Source organism: Xiphophorus hellerii, chromosome 3, assembly GCF_003331165.1.
Source record: "Xiphophorus hellerii strain 12219 chromosome 3, Xiphophorus_hellerii-4.1, whole genome shotgun sequence".
NCBI lineage: Eukaryota > Metazoa > Chordata > Actinopteri > Cyprinodontiformes > Poeciliidae > Xiphophorus > Xiphophorus hellerii.
In genome coordinates, this window is record NC_045674.1 from 1,479,182 (window position 1) to 1,500,274 (window position 21,093).

At 45.9% G+C, this 21,093-nt stretch overlaps 3 protein-coding genes across 4 annotated transcripts; all 3 read left to right on the forward strand.

Moving 5' to 3' along the window:
• The first annotated feature begins 375 nt into the window (after positions 1–375).
• On the forward strand, positions 376–14,426 carry dhx16 (DEAH (Asp-Glu-Ala-His) box polypeptide 16). 2 transcript variants are annotated; one of them, XR_004338666.1, is made up of 22 exons: positions 376–604; positions 1,360–1,562; positions 1,662–1,897; positions 2,296–2,473; positions 2,552–2,608; positions 2,686–2,940; positions 3,011–3,244; positions 4,565–4,756; positions 4,922–5,032; positions 5,107–5,222; positions 5,875–6,085; positions 6,729–6,827; positions 7,487–7,639; positions 7,827–7,967; positions 9,334–9,496; positions 9,569–9,687; positions 10,489–10,556; positions 10,644–10,806; positions 11,272–11,433; positions 12,704–12,877; positions 13,787–13,994; positions 14,027–14,426. XR_004338666.1 is itself a non-coding variant. In XM_032558037.1 (21 exons), the coding sequence occupies exons 2-21, from the start codon at positions 1,365–1,367 to the stop codon at positions 13,913–13,915; spliced, it is 3,159 nt and encodes a 1,052-aa protein (XP_032413928.1). In that variant the 5' UTR covers positions 376–604; positions 1,360–1,364; the 3' UTR covers positions 13,916–14,426. The 2 variants fall into 2 exon arrangements, 1 of the variants encoding a protein (XP_032413928.1); XM_032558037.1 differs by having other exon boundaries at positions 13,787–14,426.
• Positions 14,427–14,556: 130 nt separating this feature from the next.
• rnf183 (ring finger protein 183) lies at positions 14,557–17,337 on the forward strand. Its single transcript, XM_032558045.1, has 2 exons — positions 14,557–14,893; positions 15,878–17,337. The coding sequence occupies exon 2, from the start codon at positions 15,901–15,903 to the stop codon at positions 16,813–16,815; it is 915 nt and encodes a 304-aa protein (XP_032413936.1). The 5' UTR covers positions 14,557–14,893; positions 15,878–15,900; the 3' UTR covers positions 16,816–17,337.
• Positions 17,338–18,541: 1,204 nt separating this feature from the next.
• LOC116716996 (uncharacterized) lies at positions 18,542–20,490 on the forward strand. Its single transcript, XM_032558047.1, has 2 exons — positions 18,542–19,436; positions 19,513–20,490. The coding sequence occupies exons 1-2, from the start codon at positions 18,843–18,845 to the stop codon at positions 19,579–19,581; spliced, it is 663 nt and encodes a 220-aa protein (XP_032413938.1). The 5' UTR covers positions 18,542–18,842; the 3' UTR covers positions 19,582–20,490.
• The last annotated feature ends 603 nt before the right edge of the window (positions 20,491–21,093 follow it).

Genomic DNA, 21,093 nt, shown 5'->3' on the forward strand with positions numbered 1-21,093 from the left:
TCGAGTTCCCAATATCCGAACTAAATTAAACGTTTTATTTTTTCTATAGTAAAACACACGTTTGTGTCTTAATGCTAGTATGGATGTAGCGCTAACAGGGCCACTAATGCAGATAAGATGAACCAAATATAAGGAAATTTACCGTTATTTGACTTTCAAACGTTATATGTGATTTTTTTTCTTCTTTTTTGCCTTTTTTACTTTTTTATTATTGTTTATTGAATTAGTTCAGTTTAGGAGCTCAGAGGTTTAGAATAGTGCACTGTAAAAATAAACTATACCATTTTAATATGAACTTAACTTGTTGTTGTTCCTAATGTGGCCGCAGGGGGCAGTGAACGCTGCTGCTGACTCTAGCAGAGTAGGGTCACGTGTTTCCTGTTTCCCCTGTAGCGCGCTCCATGCTAAACTAAGCTAACCAAACTGAATTTGTTGGCAGTTTTCAGGAAAATAAAGGTTCAGAAAACGTTTTTTCCATGGCTGCAGGCGGCGGTTTGTATTTTCTAACCGTTCAGACTCTGAACTTTTACCTGCACTAGAACAAATATTTCATTTTATTTTATTTTTTTAACTATTAGAACATTGTTGGAGCGTTTTGAAATCGGTGAGTGAAGCTGCTTATGTTTTGGTTCTTTTCACCTAAAAATGACAAACAGAATAATTTTAAATAATAAAAACGGATCCGTTTAAACCTTCCACGCTGTTCTGAGTAAAAGTGCAGAAAAACTAAAGGTTTCTAAAATGACTAAAGTTTCATTATTCTGAACCTGGTTCAAGACAGGCAGTTACTGTTTTCTAACGTTTTCCATAAACTGTATTTACTTCTGATAGAAAAACAATACAATAATGAGGAGCCGAGCTTTGTCGGCTAAAAGTCAACGTTTTTATTAAAACTGTTATATCCTTGTCTCTCAATCCAACTGAACTTGAACACGAAGCATCTATTTCTCCCAAGAATCTCCCTCAGTTTGGAATAATCTGAAAACTTAATTTATTTTTGTTTACCAGAAATAGAAAGTTTCACTATGGAAATTTTTTCTTTGCTTTTTAGTATTTTTTTATTGCCCGACCTTTAGTTAAAAATTAACTTCTTTGATTGTAGTGTTTTACAAACTCGTTTAATAAGAACTAGAACTTTGTAAATTTAGACCTGAAAAAGTTTAGAGTTTTGTCTGGAAAAAATATGTTGTAACTAGATTGTTTCCTATAATTCAGTTGTTTTTTGTTGTGTTTATTTCCTGGTTTTCCTTATTATTTTTTATCATATTTTGCTAAAGGTTTCACGTGTTGTTTCTGGAGCTGCTGTCTCTACTTCCTGACCAAACTAAACTGTTTCTGCTCCGCCTGTTCTGTCTCCAGGTGAGATGGCCCAGCTGGAGCAGTGGGTGAACGACCGTCTCCATGACATCCTCGGCCTGAGCGACAGATACGTCTCCCAGTTCATGATCGGCATCGCTCGCAAAGCGTCCAGCCCGGAGGACCTGGTGAGCCGCCTGGAGCAGACGGGAACAATCGACATCGACCAGAGCGTCTCTGCCTTCGCAAAGGAACTGTTTGAAAAAGTACCAGCTTCCTAAACCTTAATGGCTTCTCTTTTGGATTAAAGGTCTTTCGGTTGATGATGAAACTTGGACCACTAATGTTTCTCTGTTGTGTGGCAGATTCCCCGTCAGCAGGTTATTGAGAAGCCGTCCAAAGCCCTGGAGCGCCAGGCCATAGAGATGGACAGGAAGAACCGGACCTACACGCTGCTGGAGGACAGCGACAGCGGCGAAGAGGCGGCGGCAGACAAACAGAGAGGCAAGAAGAAGAAAGACAAGGACAGAGGAAGCAAGAGGAAGAACATCAGACAGAAGAAGGCCAGCGAGTCGTCAAGCGACGATGAAACGCCAAAGAGGTAGAGCTGGATGATGCGTCTGGAACACGTATCTGGATATAATGCTTTCATATCAATCCATATTGACAATTATTGATTGATTAGTTTTTTGTTTTAAATATCTGAAATATTTCCAAACTGTGGCCTTTCCTGTTTTAACCATCACTCCACTTCGATGTCTTTATGAAGGGGTGCTGCGCAAGTTACTCTACAGGTTGTTGCTAGGTAACCAAAGAGTGAGTTAGTTAGTTGATTCCCCAACCTAGCTTAGCTCGCTGTGAGAGGTTAAGCAGTTAAAGCCTTTCCTCTGCCTACATCCCCCAGAATGCTGTGCGGTTCTGGATTAGAGTTCAGTGTTGAAGTTGCACAGAAACAGTTTTTACAGTTTACTGAGCTCCGGTTGGTTCTTGTCGCTTCAGGGGCGGTTCTGTCCTGGAGGACCACAGATCTGTGAAGAAAGAAGAAGAAGAAGAAGAGTGGGAGAAGGAGGAGAGGGAGCGACTGCTGGACATCGAGGAGAGAGACGCCTTCGCTCAGAGAGTCAGGCAGAAAGACAAAGAAAAGACGCGGAATATTGCTGAGCGGACGGATAAAAAGGTGGATAAAGCTTTTTTTAAAGAGGGAACAGCGCCTCCTACAGGTGGAAGCTTTATCTTCTGTTTCTTCTATCTTCAGGCCTATGAAGAAGCTCAGAAACGACTGAAGATGGCTGAAGACGATCAGAAGAACATGGTTGGTTGAATCACATCGTCAGCTTTGAGTTTTTCTGGATTGTAGCCGGGTTGTAAAGTTTCTCTCTCTGTGTTCAGTTGCCGGAGCTGAGGAAGCGTTCCCGTTGGGAATATCTGAAGAAAAGAGAGGAGGAGAAGCTGGAGGACCTGGAGGCGGAGATCATAGACGATGAGTATCTGTTCTCCAAGGAGGAGCTGACGGAGCGCGAGAGGCGGGAGCTGGAGTACAAGCGGACCCTCCGGGACCTGGCCAAGGACTACAAGCAGGCCGGGGCCAAGGAGCAGGAGGAGAGGAAGAACCGCTACTACATGCCTGAGGAGAGGAGGAGCAAGGTGAGCAGAGCGTCAGATAAACATGGCTTAGCAAACAGAGCCGGGCTCAGCCAGCGTCTCCTGCCTGCAGGACGTCCCCCAGAGGGATCTGGAGCTGGACGAGGCCCCCATGGAGCTGGGGGGGGAGCAGGGCCGCTGGGAGGAGGAGCGGCTGAAGACGGCCTCCCTCAGCTTCGGAGCCAGGAAGGAGCGCGAGCTGGGCCTAAAGCAGGAGCAGGACCGGTACCAGCTGGTTCTGGAGGAGGAGGAGATGATCGACTTCGTCAGCACGGCCATCACCATGAAGGGGACGCGCTCCGACAAGGTCAGCCCCGTCTGCAGCACTCACAGGAAAACATTTCCTGAAGCTTTAATGATCCGACAAACTTCCAGAAACATCCGGGAGGGTTACAGTTAGAGGATTTGCTGACCTTTGAACCCAAACCTGGAGAGGACAGGAAGGGGCTTCACAGCAGCCAACCCTCTGACCTGAACACATCAGAGGCTGAGAATGTGGTTCCTTAGACTGTCCACTAGAGGGCGCAGCAGCTGAGTTTAAAATAACTTGGTTTCAAATATTTTATCACAACAAACATCAAAAATACAACATCAGTAATATTTATTTCTAATAATTATCCTTATGTGCAGGAACCAGGCGCTACACTCTATGGAGCAGTCTTCACCAGGTTGCTGCAGTGCATTCTGGGATTTGTGGTTCCACAGAGTTTTATTTCAGTCACTGAGTCCTTTAAAGCTGATTTGAGTTATGCAGTGATTTATAACTTTACTTGCTAAATATGACCTAAAAGTATAAATCTCTCATTCTTTTTATCCCAGATCCGATTTAAAATTTTAATACTTTTTTTTCATGCATTCTTTTCTGAATAAAGAACTGTAGGGCCAGCTATGAGACGTTTTGTTTAATTAAGAGAACATAGTCATAATATTAGCAGAATATAGATGTAATTGGCTTAAAATTATGAGGAAAAAACTAATTTTAATAAGAAAAAGTCTTGGAGAATTATTATTTATTTTTTGAGTTGGCGTTCTCATAAAATTACTCTAAATATTAGGACTTTATTATCGTATTACTACAACTTTATTCTTGTACTGAAAAAAGAAAAAATCTTTGCCCAGCCCTAATATTTTATTGTAGAGGAACTTGAATTCAAAGTCCAAATAAAAAAAGCTGTAATACAGGCTTGTCAAACAAGATGGCCGCCCTCGGCATGCTGACATCACTCTGAGACACAAGGAGAGGTCTAAAAAAAAATCCACATTTTCCAAAAAGAAAATCCTGAAAAACAAAAAGTGTGTTTATTTGACGAAGTCAATTTCCCACCCAGCCCACAAATATCTTATTTTACATTTTACTTTTTCAGCATAATTGTGATGAAATCAACTGATTTAGTAATCAATTTATTGTTAACTGGAGTATAAAGACTCTAAATCATACTAGCAGTAATGAAGCCAAAACTTTACAATAACTATAAACATTTTGCATTAAAAATAAAACCTTTCTATGTCTGTAAATCTCGTCTGGTGGCAGATTTAGCTTCACCTGGTTCCGATTCAGTAAAAGCAGTCTGGTGTTAAAGCATGCTCCACGGTGACCATGGTAACATGCTCCATGGCGTGTGTCCAGGACGAGGCGGAGCCGGCGCTGTCGCAGGCCGAGCTGAAGAAGCTCTCCATGCAGGAGGTGCGCCGCAGCCTGCCCATCTTCCCCTACAGGGAGGACCTGCTGGCCGCCATCACTGAGCACCAGATCCTGGTCATAGAGGGGGAGACGGGCTCCGGGAAGACCACCCAGATCCCGCAGTACCTGCTGGAGGACGTGAGTCTGCACTATAAATATCTAATTGATTGTCTCCCTTCATCAAATGCCAACATGAACAGATTTTACTGCAGTGGAGAGATAAAAAATACACAGATAAATATATTTTTGGGGAAATTATTAATTGAAAAATAATGATAAAAAAACCTGCCTCTTCTGTTGCAGGGCTACACCAAAGGAGGGATGAAGATCGGCTGCACGCAGCCCCGCAGGGTGGCGGCCATGTCTGTGGCGGCCCGCGTTGCCGAGGAGATGAGCGTGAAGCTGGGTAACGAGGTGAGCCCGGAGGTTAGGGCCTGCATCCAGGGTTCAAACGTCCCTGTAACCTTTTATTTGGTGGCGTCGTGCAGGTGGGGTACAGCATCCGCTTCGAGGACTGCACGTCTGAACGCACCGTGCTGAAGTACATGACGGACGGGATGCTGCTCCGAGAGTTCCTGACTGAACCCGACCTGGCCAGCTACAGGTAGAGGAGACCATTACCTTCAAAATAAAGGCTTTACTCACAAAGCCGATTAAAACCAGGGGAATAATCCCAAAAATCTGCATTCACCTCCAGATGGACATCAGAGCAGCATTTTATATCATGTACTCACTTTCAGCTCCTCCAGGAGCAACAAGTATATGAAAAACTTGATTTTAAGTCTGTCTTTTGGACCAGACGTGTCCATTTACGTCTCGTGGAGTGATTTATTTTATGACCCGATTGCAGCTTAGGGTCAGTGTTGAAGTCCTTTAAAACTGGGTCTTTAGGTTCAAGATACAGTATTTTCCTTGAATTATCCATGTGGTTTGTTTCACTTTAGGTGACTTTTACTGAAAGCAGCCTCAACTCATTAAAAGTGTCTAAGCAGCACATTTAAAGAAACAGCAACACAAATCTGTTCTTGTTATCAGATTTGAGGGTTTTTTTCTAGACAGAAAAAAACAATCGACTTCAAAAATCTAGGAAACTATGGATAATAAAGTGTTTACGGAAAACGCATAAATTTTTGGTAGAGCCAAAAACTAAAAATTCACAATAAATGAACTTTTTTAAAATAAAAAATAAAATCTGTTCTCTGCTTTGTTTTTGTTGTGTTCGGTTCCTGAACGTCTCGGTTCGTTTCCCTCTGCAGTGTGATCATCATCGATGAGGCCCACGAGCGAACGCTCCACACCGACATCCTGTTCGGTCTCATCAAAGACATCGCTCGGTTCCGACCCGGCCTGAAGGTCCTGGTGGCCAGCGCCACGCTGGACACGGAGCGATTTTCCTGCTTCTTCGACGACGCTCCGGTGTTCAGGATTCCCGGCAGGAGATTCCCTGTCGACATTTTCTACACTAAAGTAAGTCGCCGGTTTATTTTTAGAGACAGATTTATTCTGAAAATCTTTAATGGATCATTTTATCCTTCCTGATTATTGGAAAACAGACTTTTTGAAATTCTTTAACGGTTCTTGATTTCACCCTCATAATGAAGTTAACCTGTTTGTTCAGAAATGAACTCAGTACCACTATCAGTTTGCTCTTTTATCCATTTTTTCCTTTCTACTTCATTCTGAATGTTTCAGAAAGCTGTACTTTAATGTTTCTTCATTATTATTTATATGTTTAATTTATTTTTATTTTATAATAACATTGAAAATATACTAAATTAAACGTTGTCACTTGGCAGTTTTTAATCTGAGCTAACAAAAATCTCGTGGGGTTCCTCAAGGTTCTGCTGTTTGGCCACTTTTAGTCTGGCTTAGATTATGGAATACTGTGACATCTATTACCATATTAATGCACATAACGCAACTTTATTTCTATTTATCTGTGTGTTTTAGCTAGTTGTTCCAAGTGTTTTTCTGTAGGTAAAATGTTTTTTGTACCTGTGAGCTCAGTGACGTTTCTTGACCTTTTGCTCCTTTAATTGGATGTAGAACAGTAGAAATGAAAAGCGTCTGTTTACTGACCGTTCTGGTGTTTGTGTGTTGCGCTGTGAAGGCTCCGGAGGCAGATTACCTGGACGCTTGTGTGGTTTCAGTGCTGCAGATTCACGTCACCCAGCCTCCCGGAGACATCCTGGTCTTCCTCACCGGACAGGTTCGCTTTTTATCAAACATCAAGCAGCAGGAATTTTATCTGTAAAATATCCAGAAAACAAAAATGATCTTTTCTTTCTGCTTCACAAAAATGTGAAATGGTTCCAGTTGGTTCCAGAAGGTACAGATACTTTTCACTTCAGAAGATAATAGGAAAGTAAAATGACTCAGTTGTATGCAGCAGATTTATAGTTTATAGTTTTGTTTTTATTAGTTAGCAGTTGGAAGCATTGCCCAGTAGGTGGCGCTGTTGTGTGCAGCCATCTGAACCAGCATCAGTGTGACGTCCACAGGAAGGTGTTGGTATTAAAAACACACCTGTGTCGCTGTAAACAGTGAATATGAGCTGCTTGCAGGATTTACGGTGTGAAACCCTGTGAGCCGCTCTTCTTGCTGCAAAACACTTTGTGTCACGTTCTGGCTTCATTTTACATCAACATGGATCCACTCATTCTGGGAGCTTATGTTATTGTTTTATAGTTTCTGTATTATAAACTATAGGTCAGAAACTGATTAATAATTCAAAGTTTGTTCCTTTTTCACTGATATTTTATTTATTTGATTAAATGCTCAGGAAGTTTTTAAAGTATCTGTGATGGCTCAAACTGCATCTTTGCTTCCTGCCGTAAGAGGAACTGACTCCTCCTGTGGGTTTTGCAGGAGGAGATTGAAGCGTGCTGCGAGATGCTGCAGGAGAGATGCAGGCGTCTGGGCTCAAAGATCGCTGAGCTGGTCGTCCTGCCCATCTACGCCAACCTGCCGTCCGACATGCAGGCCAAGATCTTCAGCCCGACTCCTCCTGGAGCCCGGAAGGTGAGTCCGTCTCCTCGGAACGCCGATGCTTCCCACCCAGAAAGTCACAGAGTGTAAAGTTTCATTCCAGGAAACAGAAGAACAACTCCTCTTCCCAGAGGAGTTCCTGTGAACTGAAGCAGCTCTGCGGTGCAGCTGTGGATCAGAGCAGTAACTTCCACTTCCTGTCTGGTCTCTCCACTCCCAGGTGGTGGTGGCCACCAACATCGCAGAAACGTCTCTGACCATAGACGGCATCATCTACGTCATCGACCCCGGCTTCTGCAAACAGAAGAGCTACAACGCGCGCACGGGCATGGAGTCGCTCATCGTCACGCCTTGCTCCAGGGTACAGGAAGCTCTGCTCTTCTTAATGTTTAACCGGCTGCAGCTTTCCGTCAGAGGAGTGTTTATTGGAGAAGCTCTGACTGTAATGGTTTTATCTTTATGAGAAAGCTGCTCTGGTGGAGATAAGGAGCATTACAGACTCTCCTGAAGTTTCTAGAAAACAAATTTTGGAAATTTGTTGGATGCTACGGTAGCTGCTGCCCCCAAATACAAAATAACTTCATTCTGCTTCCCAATTATTGATGGTGCAGCTGATTATTATTATGAAGAAGAAGCAGCTTCTCTGTCCTCACTCTTCCTCACAGTGTGGGCTAAATTCATGCTGAACGTTTATATTTATAGAGTTCAAGGCAGATATTTGCATTCGCTCCCTAAAACAAGAGTCTTTTTGTCTCTGACATTAAATTCAATTAAACTGTTCCTGTTTGGGGCTTTCACAGTTTCTGATAGATTAATCTGCGTTAGCTGGAGGCTCAGCTGTGGATGTTTGTATTTTAAGAAGTGACAACATGAATCAATCTGAAGCTATCAGGCCGAGCGCCGTGGGCCTCCACAGGTCTGCTTCTTGTTCAGGTCCAGTTTCCAGAAGCTGAAGCTTTTATCCACAGCAAAACGGATCCGGTACCAACTGGGCTGGACGAAACCATGGCTCCAAAAGCAACAGAAGATAAAAAATGACAAAACTCTGAGACAAAAACCGGAAGTTTTGGAGACGTGTCCCGTATTCTGATGAGACAAGAACACGTCACACGTCAACGAACGATTATATTAGTAATTGATTATTCTATCAGTTATTCTGATGATTGAGTTATTGGGATCAAAATGGCACACTGCAAATTTTTCTTTAGGCCATTTACAATATTTGAAATACATAAAAACTGAAAATAAGCAAATATTCAGTAAATTTTTTAAAGAAAATCAGCATTTTATTGCCTGAAATGTGACAACATTCCATTAGTGAACGTTTGATCATTTGAGGCAAACGATGATCTGCAGCTGAAAAACATCAACATGTGAAAAGTGTTTGGTCATAATGCGCATCGTTGTGTTTGGAGGAAAGGGAGGAAGCTTGCAGTGAAGCACGGAGGTGGCAGCATCATGTTGTGGGTCTGTTTTACTGCAAGAGAGACTGGTGCGCTTAACAGAATGACGCATCAGGAGGAATCAGACAGGAAGTTTGTCCACACACCTGCGGACACTTTCTGTGGAAGTGTCCGCAGGTGGGTCGTCCAAATGTCAGTGTCCTGATCGCTGTTACCATAGAAACCAATAGGGCAACTCCACAAAATTATGTTATTGATTCAGTTTTATGTTTATTATTTTCTGCTGTGGTTGGTTAATAATTATCATGTGTCTCCTGCTTTCAGGCTTCAGCCAATCAGAGAGCAGGGCGGGCGGGCAGAGTGGCTGCTGGGAAATGTTTCCGCCTCTACACGGCCTGGGCCTTCAAACACGAGATGGAGGAGACGACGGTCCCTGAGATCCAGAGGACCAACCTGGGCAACGTGGTGCTGCTGCTGAAGAGCTTAGGTCAGTCTGAGGAGACGACGGCCATGTTGGCTCGCCGCTACCCTCCCAGCTCACTGCTGTGTGTCTGTGCAGGAATCAACGACCTGATTCACTTTGACTTCATGGACCCGCCTCCCCATGAGACCCTGGTGCTGGCTCTGGAGCAGCTGTACGCACTGGGAGCCCTCAACCACCTGGGGGAGCTCACCAAGGTTCAGTCCTTCCTGTTTTATCTCAGCTTGCTGCGTAGCTCTGCGTACGGCACCGTAGCAGAAAAACTCTTTAGCATTTACTTCTAAACCTGCAATACAAAACTAAATATTAATACAACTGCGTAATTTTAGCACCCCGTGCTGCAGCATCACCGTAGCGCCCCGTGCTGCGGCGTCGCCGTAGCGCCCCGTGCTGCGGCGTGGCTGCATGTTTACCATGATCCGGTGTCAACATGCAGCTCCATAATGACAAACAGTCCCTGAATGGGAGGAAATGACACGTGATGCATTGATCAATGCTTTTCAGCTTTTATTGCCTGAAATGTGATAACAACCTCAGTAATAAGCTTTGTCTTATTACTGACATCTGGAAGCCAAACAGAGGTCGAAGGTCAGATTTTTATCATTCCCAAAAGGAACCTTATCACCTTATATTTGCAGTAACCATAAATAGTTAGAAGTATGCCTTCAGTGTTGTGGAAACACATTTATGATGAAATGATTCAAGTAAAGGAGGCTCAGAGTAACTCCATTCTCAACCTGAAGGCATCAGATGTTGGTGATGCGTTCAGGTTCATCCGTTATCTCCAGATCTAACATTTGGGTGAACCAGATCCATTAAGATCTTATGCATATTTCTACACCTGATGTTTGTCACGTGTTGCTGAGTCAGTGACGTGAGTCAGTGACTTCCTCAAACTGAGGGATGACTCGGCGTTTCCCGGCCGGCCGGCCTCGTTAATCACTGATCACTGAAGGAGTGTTTCTGAACTGAAGCCGGTTGTTTTGGTTCTGCTCCAGCTGGGTCGCAGGATGGCCGAGTTACCGGTGGATCCCATGCTGAGTAAAATGATCCTGGCCTCAGAGCAGTGAGTGGCACAGCTTCACTTCTCACTATGACGAAGAATTAAATCAGACATGATTATGCTGATAAATGTCGTTTCCATGGTTTCCAGGTACAAGTGTTCAGAGGAAGTGCTGACCATCGCCGCCATGCTGTCGGTGAACAACTCCATCTTCTACCGGCCCAAAGACAAGGTGGTGCACGCCGACAACGCCAGGATGAACTTCGTGGTTCCGGGCGGAGACCACCTGGTGCTGCTCAACGTCTACACGCAGGTGAGCGGTAACCCGGGTGACGCTGCTGGTTAAAAACAGGAGCTGCATTGATCCGCCATGTCCCACAGCAGAATCTGGAGCAGAATCCGCTCTGCGGACGAACTCTGAGAAAAATGCAAACGTTCACTGGAAAATTCAAATCATTCATGAGTCTCAGGAACAAACGGGCCAGACTGGACACAGCCGGGACAGTTCTAAAGAACTGACAATATGGACTGGCAGTTTATCACAGTATTTTGTGGTACTATCATTCTAGCAATAAAAGTGACTATTAATTTTTAGGTAGCTGTTTTCAGTCAGAGCCCCATAAACATAAACTCTGTTCTTCAAAACGATTCTTTTGCTCTGAACTGTTTGGTTTAAAGTCTCTGTGGTAGATGATCTCAGTCCAGACGTGTGGACCGGACAGCTGTTGGTTCTGCTGGTTCTGTCTCTAAGCTGTGTCCCGCTCTGCTTTGTCCCCAGTGGGTGGAGAGCGGCTACTCCACCCAGTGGTGCTACGAGAACTTCATCCAGTTCCGCTCCATGAGGCGAGCCCGGGACGTCCGGGACCAGCTGGAGGGTCTGATGGAGCGCATCGAGGTGGAGGTGGTCAGCTGCAGCGGGGACAACGTCCCCATCCGTAAGGTCAGTCCTGCTCACAGAGCGGTCGTCCTTCCACAGCGTTTCCCTGCCGTCTGAAATGAGGAACAAAGCGTGTCCCTCTCTGTTTTCTCGCTGACGTCTCCAGATACAATCTGCTAAACAAAAGGTTCACTTTCCTAAATATCCTCTCAGATTTCCTGGGTTCTTTCACAAAGACTCGACAGTGAAACTGTTCATGGAGAGCCGGGTCCGGTTACTGAGCAGCAGGAGACCTAACTCCCTCTGATGATAAAACCACATGTGTGTCATGATATATTGACCTTTGACCTGCAGCTGCTTGTTGGAATCTACAGTTTTCTGTCTTAGATCTTCACTGAGCTCCATCAGTCATTCTCTCCATCATAAACATAAACAATGTTTAATAAATGATTTCTGTGGATTTGAGCCTCTGATGACATTTTCAGCCCAAATGAAAACATTCCTGTACAGGTTGGTTTTCTGTTGCTTCGGCAGATGAATAAACTCCTTCACGCCTTTTCTAATCCTGATCCCTGGAAGCTGCTCAGGCCTCGTGGAACCGAAGGTGTCGGGTTCATTCACAAAACAAAACTACGACTTCAGGAGGCAAATCTCAGAGACACGAGTCACGCTGGGTCCAACAGGGAATTTTCTGTAACGTCATTTACTCTTAGGAGTTCTGATCCGTGTTTCTCTTCCCGGCTGTGTGGAGCAGAACCAGAAGAGCTGAGGCTGCTAGCAAACAGAGGTACCGACACCTCATATTATCTGAGGCGGTGCTGGGTGTGTTGGACCAGCGGACCCAACCTCAACCACAGCAGGGATGGACAGAGTGTTTCTGGTTTCACAGAAAACACTCCGTCTGTCTCGTCACAATCACTAAAACACTTTGCAGCTTTTCCTTTCTTAGTTTCTGAATTCAGAAATTACCAACAGATTCAGACTTTAGAGAGAGGTCAGAGTTCAGATTGAAGCAGGAAATTAGTTCCCAGACCAGATCTTTGGGCACCGTTGTTTCCTGAAAAAGTTGCTGAATAAAAAGCAACATGGCGGATCTGTTTGTTTGACAGGATGATTTAAATATTTGTGCTTGTTTTTTTTTTTCCTTCTGCAGTGAGAGTTAAACCTGATGGACGAGTTTTTAACTCGATGACTCAGCTGCTGTTTCTGTTTGTGTCCTGTGGAAAGCAGCAACACAAACCGAACCTCTAAATGTCTCTCCCATATTGACTGTCATCCTCTGTGTTCCTGTCTGATGACCTTTGACCCTGACGGCCCCTGTGTCCCCCGGCAGGCGGTGACGGCCGGGTACTTCTACCACACGGCGCGGCTCAGTAAGGGCGGCTACCGGTCGGTGAAGCACCAGCAGACGGTGTTCGTCCATCCCAACAGCTCGCTGTTCGAGGAGCAGCCGCGCTGGCTCATCTACCACGAACTCGTCTTCACCACCAAGGAGTTCATGAGACAGGTGACAGCAGCTCTGATGCATGTTTGGGAAGTAAACAACACACCCTGAAGCCGGCGGGCAGGGAGCTTAAGGCCTCACACCACGCAGCGAAAACAATGAAATCAGATTCATCAGCTCTGTAATCTGTTCTGTTAGCCTCCATCTTCAGTTCTCCAGGCTATTCTTAGGAGTCTTTATTTAACTCACGTTCCTCTAATCTGACCTTTGAGTCACTCAGAGATAAAAACGCTCCTGAACTCCAGAGATGTTGTGTTGACCGATAACAGACAGTTTCAACCTGAACCTTTGAGCTGCCTGTTGCCTGCAGCTCGTTGCAAAGACCAGCGATTCTTTACCTGAATGTAAGAAACAAACATGATGGAAAGGATTCAGCTGCAACAAGCCGATCCCCGTTTCCTCCAGCCTCCATTCATTAAGAATGACTATAAATAACCACTGAATGAAACGTTTCTCTCCTGGTTAGATTTCCAGCTCCTCCCATGGAGGAAATAAAAACATTAAAGCTGCGTCAAAATCTCAAAACGTTAATTTAATAACTTCATTTAAAAGGCTTTTCTACAGACATGTATGTAATGACTGCAACAGAAAGCCGCTGGCTGTTCAGAGAGCGCTGCAGCCATGCATTTTCAGGGAAAATTATGTGGAAGGTAAAACTTTTACTTATGTTTTTAACATAAATATGGCAGTATGAATATTAAAAAAACACTCTGGGGCTTTTTAATATTCAGGTCCATTTTGATTCTGCCTGTTTGACCCACCAGAAGGTTCTGGTGGTAATATAACGGCTCAGGTAACAGTTTGGACCTTCAGGAGAGGGACAGGTTGTAGGAACGGAGCGGTTCGGTTCGGATCAGAACCCAGCAGGATGGTTCAGTTTGGTTCTGATCCGGCTCCTTGCTGTGCCAACAGGTGATAGAGATCGACAGCGGCTGGCTGCTGGAGGTGGCGCCGCACTACTACAAGAGCAAAGAGCTGGAGGACAGCAGCAGCAAGAAGATGCCCCGGAAGCAGGGCAAGGCCCGGGAGGAGCTGGGCTGAGGCCCCGGAGGGCCCGGGGCCCGGGAGGAGCTGGGCTGAGGCCCCGGAGGGCCCGGGGCCCTGGAGGAGCTGGGCTGAGGCCTCGGAGGGCCCGGGAGGAGCTGGGCTGAGGCCCCGGGGGGACTTAGGGGGCCCGGGTCCCGGGTCAACGCTCACACATCTGGATTATCTGACCGTAAAGCTGCTGGGCCTGTCATGGAGGAAGAACCGGGCCACGCTGATGGACAGGTTTAGTGATAAACCAGCCGGGTCCGGACGGACTGTCGGTGCTTTTTCCCGCTGCACCTGAACGCACCTCAGACTCATTAACGGACCTGAATCCACACAGAACTGGGTTGTGCAGAAGTAGGTTACTGTTTATCTGAGCTCATAAAGTTTATGGCGATCTGTTTTCCTCTGATGTTTTCAGACGTAAACAGGTTAAAGGTTCTGGTCGAACACGCCCAGCTCTGGGCTCTGTGCCAACACCTGACCCAAAACACTGTGCAGAATTAAAGAGAGTGATGTTTGACAACGGCTCTGAGTGTGTGTTGGTCATGTGGATGCGCTGAGGCGGTTTTGCTATGGTTTTGCTCTGGTTCTGCTCCGGTTCTGCTCTGGTTCTGCTCCGGTTCTGAGGTATGACAGGTATGCCCTTCTGCTGCGCTGAACTCTCCTTCAGCTCCGGCGCCTCGTATCGGATCAGGTGAGTCTCATCAGATGTTATTGTGCAGGAAGGAGAACCGAGTATTTTCTGGCTGAACGTCCTGGTTGAGCTGCAGCTGGTCGGACCGGTCTGACCAGAACACGGCGAGGGCGGGCGGAGAGAGAGGAGGGTGTGAAGAAGACGATAAGAGCCTAGGTTTGTCAGTCCGGGTCAGAACCGCTGGGCTTTCTTTACTCAATGATGAAGTTTTTTGATCCCAGTTGTCGCAGCAGGATTACCTGAGCGTCTGGAGCGGAGCGGAAAACCGGATCGGACCTTTTCCGACTTATCAGGTCAGAATTAAAAAACTTCACACCACACTACAACAAAACAAAACCAACTGACACGTAACGTTTCACACATATATGAGCTTAAGTCAATAATTCCTCTATATTCATAAAAACACGGTTTTCACATTTCAAGGTGAGTTTTAAACTTTCCACTTTAGATATAAAAATAATCCAAATGAAATAAATCAGTTTCCGTTCACAGCTGTGATATTTTTATTACTGTTGTTAATAAGATTCTACAGCAGGGAGCAGGTCAACTGAAATAGACCAACATTTTGTTTTGAAATGCCTCCAACACACACCCTCACACACCTGACTTACAAAACCAGCTCTAAATGTTCTCAGGTTTCCTGGCTTTCAGCAAATAGAAATAATCTTTATACTTCTAACTAAACTAATTTAGTCTGATTTAAGTTCAGACACAATTTTTTATTATTTTTTAAATAAACTGTAAACGTTAATCAAATGTTACTTTTAACTTTATTACAAAACGGTGCAGTTTGAATATGAAGCAGTTTGATACAGAAATCAATGACTTAAAAACATCTGAATGAAATTTAAGCTTTTTCAAGGATTTCAGCGCCGGTACAAACCCTGCGAACCGTTTACATCCAGATGTTTCACTAATAAGACATTTTTCTATAAAAGAAACTAATCTAGCAGCAGAAGTAGGATTGTACTGTGAATATTCAGGAATTATTGACAAATGAAACAGTTCCTTTATAATTAGTTCTGTCTCATTTCATGTGCTTTAGGAACCAGACAGAAATACTTGGTAATATTTTGTTGTTCAACTTCCTGTTTTCATGTTGGAAACAAAGTTTGATCTGCTGGTGAAACGTCCTTTAACCGAACCAGCAGGTCCCTGAGGAAGTTTAGTGAAAGGAAAACCTTTTGGGACAAAAGGCTTTCATTAGTCACTTTTGTGCTTCGTCACCATGAGCCGGCGCTGCAGCATTCCCTAACTCAGCGTTCTGTCCTCCACAGCTGCTTGGTGAAGGAGAGCCATCATGAGCGGACAGGGCGAGGGGCCCCGGGGGTCCAGGATGCCCCAGAACGTCAAGCCTAAACCGGGCCAGCCGGCTCCGACCCGGAAGGACCGGCCCCAGAAGGCACGGCGCTCCCGCAGCAGCGACTCAGAGCGAGGGAGGAGGCGGGAGCGTCACCACGGCGACCGGCACCGGAGGGGCCGCAGCGAGGAGACGCGACGGCGGGACGGGAAGGACGCGGAGCAGCGGGACGCGCCCCCCGTGGACATGCTGGGGGACACGGAGTGCGCCGTGTGCTTCTGTTCCTATGACAACGTCTTCAAGACGCCCAAGCTGCTGGCCTGCGGTCACACCTTCTGCCTGGAGTGCCTGGCGCGCATCAACGTCACGTCGCCGGAGATCAAGACGCTGTCGTGCCCCGTGTGCCGCGTCCTGACCGAGCTGCCCCACGGCCGCGACCTGCCCCGCCTGGGCAACAACCAGGACGTCATCGGCCGCCTGCCGGACAACATGCGCCGCGCGCTGTCCGTCCGCTTCCAGCGCAGCAAGGGCCGGCTGCTGCTGAAGCACCCGCCCCCCACCGCCAAGCCCACCGTCCTCAGCCTGCCCGTCAAGAAGCAGCAGGCCCCGCCGGCGGCCTCCCACGGCGCCAACCTGGCCGCCGCAGAGGAGGGCGGCGCCCCGCCCACCATGGTGGACGTGGGCAGACCGCCGAGCAGGATGAGGGGCCGCATGCGGCGCCTGTTCCACTCCGACCGCTGCTACTACGCCGTGGTGGCGTCCATCATCACCATCACCGTGGCGCTGATGATGGTGGGCATCCTGGCTTTCGTCATCATCCCCAAGGTCCCGATCCCCGGACCCGGCAGACCCGGCGGGAACTTTACCGACTCCTCCTCACATGAGAACGACAACTTTGAACCGGACTCGCCCTGAGGGGGCGGGGCCTGAAGGGGCGGGGCTTGAGAGGTGGGCTGAGGTATTACTCCGGGTGTGAAACAGTGAAGGAAGGAGGAATGAGGAAGAACAAGATGGAGGCGTTTTCCCAGCTGAGCATGAAGAACTTTGACCCCTGAGGGGTCAGGAAGGATTACGCTGAGTTTGAAGCGGTGAAGGAATGAAGAAGAGGAAGATGGCGCCGTTTCTCCAGGCTGAGTGTGAAATATATGGGGTTCCATCTGTGACGATACAGTGAAAAATTAACAGCAATAATTTATTGTTTAACCATCATAAGAAAAAAAAAAAGGAAATTAATCTTTGAGTCATCTTTTCACCATATTGTTAAGCTCATTGTTTAGTTAGCCAATTAAATATTTAACTTCAAACTAAAAATGTTGCTCCAAGCTAAATATTTAATTAGAAAGCTAAATAATTAGCTGGTTAAATATTTACTTTGAAACTGTGACATTTATAAATGAATGAATGTAAACCTGTAACCTTGAAACCGTTTTCTCTTATGAAAATGGATAATTACTGGTTAGTTTCTGACTGCGTCTCTCAGCGACCGAATCTGAATGTGAAACAGAATCGGGGAGAAACGTCTCCAGACCATGAAAAGCACTAAACCTTCTGAAACTCCGTATTTATACCCTGAACTCCGAACAGAACTGATGTACAGATATTGACAGGTACCAGATTCAATAAAACTGTTTTTATTCAAACGTTTCCTGGAGAATCTGAGTTATTTTATCTGTGACTTCCCAGAACTGTGACACCTGACACTCTATTGGTGAAAGCACAACGGCTGAGAGCGGGCCCAGTTCGGGCTCTGGTCGGGTCCAGGTGGACCAGCCGGTTCCACCGCATGCCGACCCGCTGCTTGAGGCCGGGTCCGTAACCCAGGGCAACAGACAGAATACTTGAATGTCAGGAAACATCCGGGCAACCAAACCAGATCCCACATTACAGGAACAACACCAGAAATAAACAGAAATCCTTTTCATTTCAGCTACTTTCAAGTCTGGACTTTGACTAGACCATTGCAACCTCTAGATTATTTTCCTTTTCTGCTGTTCTGTTGCAGATTGGGAGTGTAGCTCTGAAAATCAGCTGCTGTGGGAGGATGGAAAGCAATTTAATTTGAAAAATAAAAACCTAAAGGAAGGAATATTTTATTATTTTAGTTAAGTTAGTAGTTTGGGTTAAACCAGGGATCTTTGTGCTTTGCAGCATTTCCACAGTCAACATCCTGCTGAAGAAACTGTAGCAACGTTCTTTTTGCAAACTTTAGTTTTTCTTTGATTCAAACCTAAAACTAAAAAATTAAATAAAACACATTTGAGTTTGTGGCTGTAATGTGATAAAATGTTTAAGTGTGAATATTTTCCTGTAGATTTTAGGAAACCTCACACTGGACCTTCAGCAGCTCGGGTTCTGGACCGCTCCACGTTTTCATTTCCAAATAAAATGCCACCTTTAGTTTCATGAGTTTGGACTGGTTCTGCTTGTGTCTCGGGTTCCTTCGGGTCCCAACACAGTGACAGTTATTCTGGACTCCTCTGAGTCTGGTGGTTCTGGGAGCTCTGACACCAGCTGAAGGGCTCTACTGCAGTTTTTCCTTCCACTAACCTTTCTATTATGACCTTTGACAGTATTTCTAGTTGCTGATGAGCCTTGTGGCTGTGACAACATGTCTGTATTTTGCTCAGTCTTTCAGCTGCTGTTGTTTCTGTCAGATATGAACTTTCTGAATGATAATTTCTCAGATTCTAGATGAATATTCTGACTTGTGTAATCTGTTCGTTGCTGTTCGTGTGTTTCTCTGCTCTGGAAGCTAAATTAAGACCTTTGACCCAGTTTTATTTGGTGCCGAGTCTCATGACAGCTTCTCCTTGAAGACACACCCCAGTGGGACTGGAACATGGTCTGGACCCCTCGGCCCTCCGCCGCTCCCCTCCTTTAGCCTCATTATGTGACTCTCTGCTCGGCTGCGGACCTCCAGGACGAACCGACTCCTTCTCGCCATGGCTTCCACCCCCTCCGCCTCGGCCCTGTCCGCCGTGCTCCGCTGCAGGGGGAACATCTGGACCCGGAACCCGCCGACCAAGCGGCCTGCCTCGGCGGCGTACAGCCTCGGATTGGCCGGCGGGACGCTGCGCGACTCCCCGGCGGAGCGCGGCGGATCATCCCGCGGGTCCGAGTGGAGGATTCTCCGCCGAGGAGAGCGCCTGGTGTCGGCCGCAGGGCTCTCTGTCTGCTGCAGGGGGGATAGTGGAGACGGTGAAGCTCCGGCAGAAGAAGTTTTTAAGAAAAATCATAAATTATCTTCTTCCAAACTTTCCCAATCCTCGGCTTGTGGCGCCCCCAGCGGCCAAAAGGCGCCACTGCAGCAGAGAGGCGATGTCTTCTCCAAAATAATTCACATCATTATCCCTGAAGCATCAGAGAGGATATGTTTGCAGGGCTTCATTCAGCTTCCAGCCGGAGTCCTGAAGCTCTCCGTCTCCATCAGCTCTGGGTTGAAGGTGCAAAACCCCGGTTCTTCCCTCACCTCCTGGGTGTCCTGGTTCATTTTCTCAAAACGACAGATGAAGAGCGGCAGCTCTGACCCAACACAGGTGAGCTTTTGTAAATGAAACGTAATCATGTCTGCAGTGCAGTGTGTGTGGAATCGTACTGTTTTTCCTCTTTCAGGAAAACACGCAGAAGCAGGAAAACATGTGCAGTTCTGGCCGACAGATGACCCATGACCCACCTGACTGAGCTCCACGCAGCCAGACTCCAGCTCAGCTTCGATCTGCTTACATTTACTCACAGGTTTGGACTTCGGCCTGCTGGCGCCGTCAGGACACGCTCGCTTTGGCTCCCGCTGAACTCAGAGTCAGGAAACAGCAAACCAACGGAAAACACAGTCTAGTAAAACGTCTGATGAAATTCAAACAGTGTGGCTATTTTTTCCTTCTCACTGCACAAAAAATCTGTTCAACACAAAAAGAAAACTAAAACACATGAAACGGCTTTCATGTCATTTCCTTTGGCGATTATTAAAAATGGAGTTTCAGCTTCTGAAAATAAAATCTGTTGCAAGTTTTCAGACAAGACATATGAAAACATGAATGCATTCATTCATCCCTTTCTTACCTGCAGTTTAATCTGGTCAGGGTCAGAGGTCAGTCTACTGTAGGGTCAAGAAAGAGCCAGTTATGCATGCACACACCCAGTAAGGTCAAAGGCCAAGCTCAGGTACCAAAATGGAAAACACTACAGATTATCCAGATTAGGACTCTAGGAACCAGGAGGTCCAGATGTTCCCACCTTGCACCCGACCTCCAGTGATCCATATAAACACATGAACACATGAACATGGCTTCCTGTTAGTGTTTCCAGGAAAAAGCAAAGTTCAGCTACCAACCTGGACCAGATATTCACCGGATGAATGTGGAAAAGAGTTTCAAAAATGACCTGATTCTGACTCTTATTATTTATTAAATCTAAAAATGATTTGCAGATAAATTATCCCGTTTTTTTTTTACAGTGCTTGAAAAGCTGGTTGGTCTACATTTACTTTCTCCCTGAACAGAAAGAGTTTGAAATGTAATCAGCCTTTCAGGAAACCGAAGCTTGAGTTTCTCATCCAGTTGAGTGTAAAATAAAACGTTTTTTTTACCAACAGCTGCAGTTTTGTTCTGTAGTCGATTTTCTGTAGAAGTTTTTTGCATTGCAAAACCTTCCATGCTTCCCGTCTCAGCGAAACACAGAGAACCGCAAGAGTCACAAAAGCAACCAGGATCTGCTGATGAGACCAAAACCAACTTTAATCAGTTCTGCAGAAAACTGAGCCAAACCAACTCAAGACTGAGAGGAATTTCTCTTCTGGATATACCGTCGCCTGAGAAACGGCCGTAGATCTAAAAACATCCGTCTGTCTGTCAGCAGTCCATAAAATGTTGCTCCATGGGTCACTGAGCCTGTTCTTTGGTGACCTCTGACCTCTTCTGCAGGTTAAATTTTTGCTGTTTCACCTGTTCTTCCTTCCATTTGAATGTTCGTTCTCCGTTTTCAGCCATGACTTTCTGGATTTTGTTTTCACTTCTAAGAGCATTTTAGCTGACAAGCATCATTTTCTGTTTAGATGAAGTCTGCGGTTCATTTAACAGATTTCTAGGATTTCCCATTTATCTCATATTTTCAGAGGAATAAACCATAATCAGCACAACGTCTGGTGCTCTCTTCCTCTAATAACTGCAATAACTGCAGCAAATGACTGTCCATGTA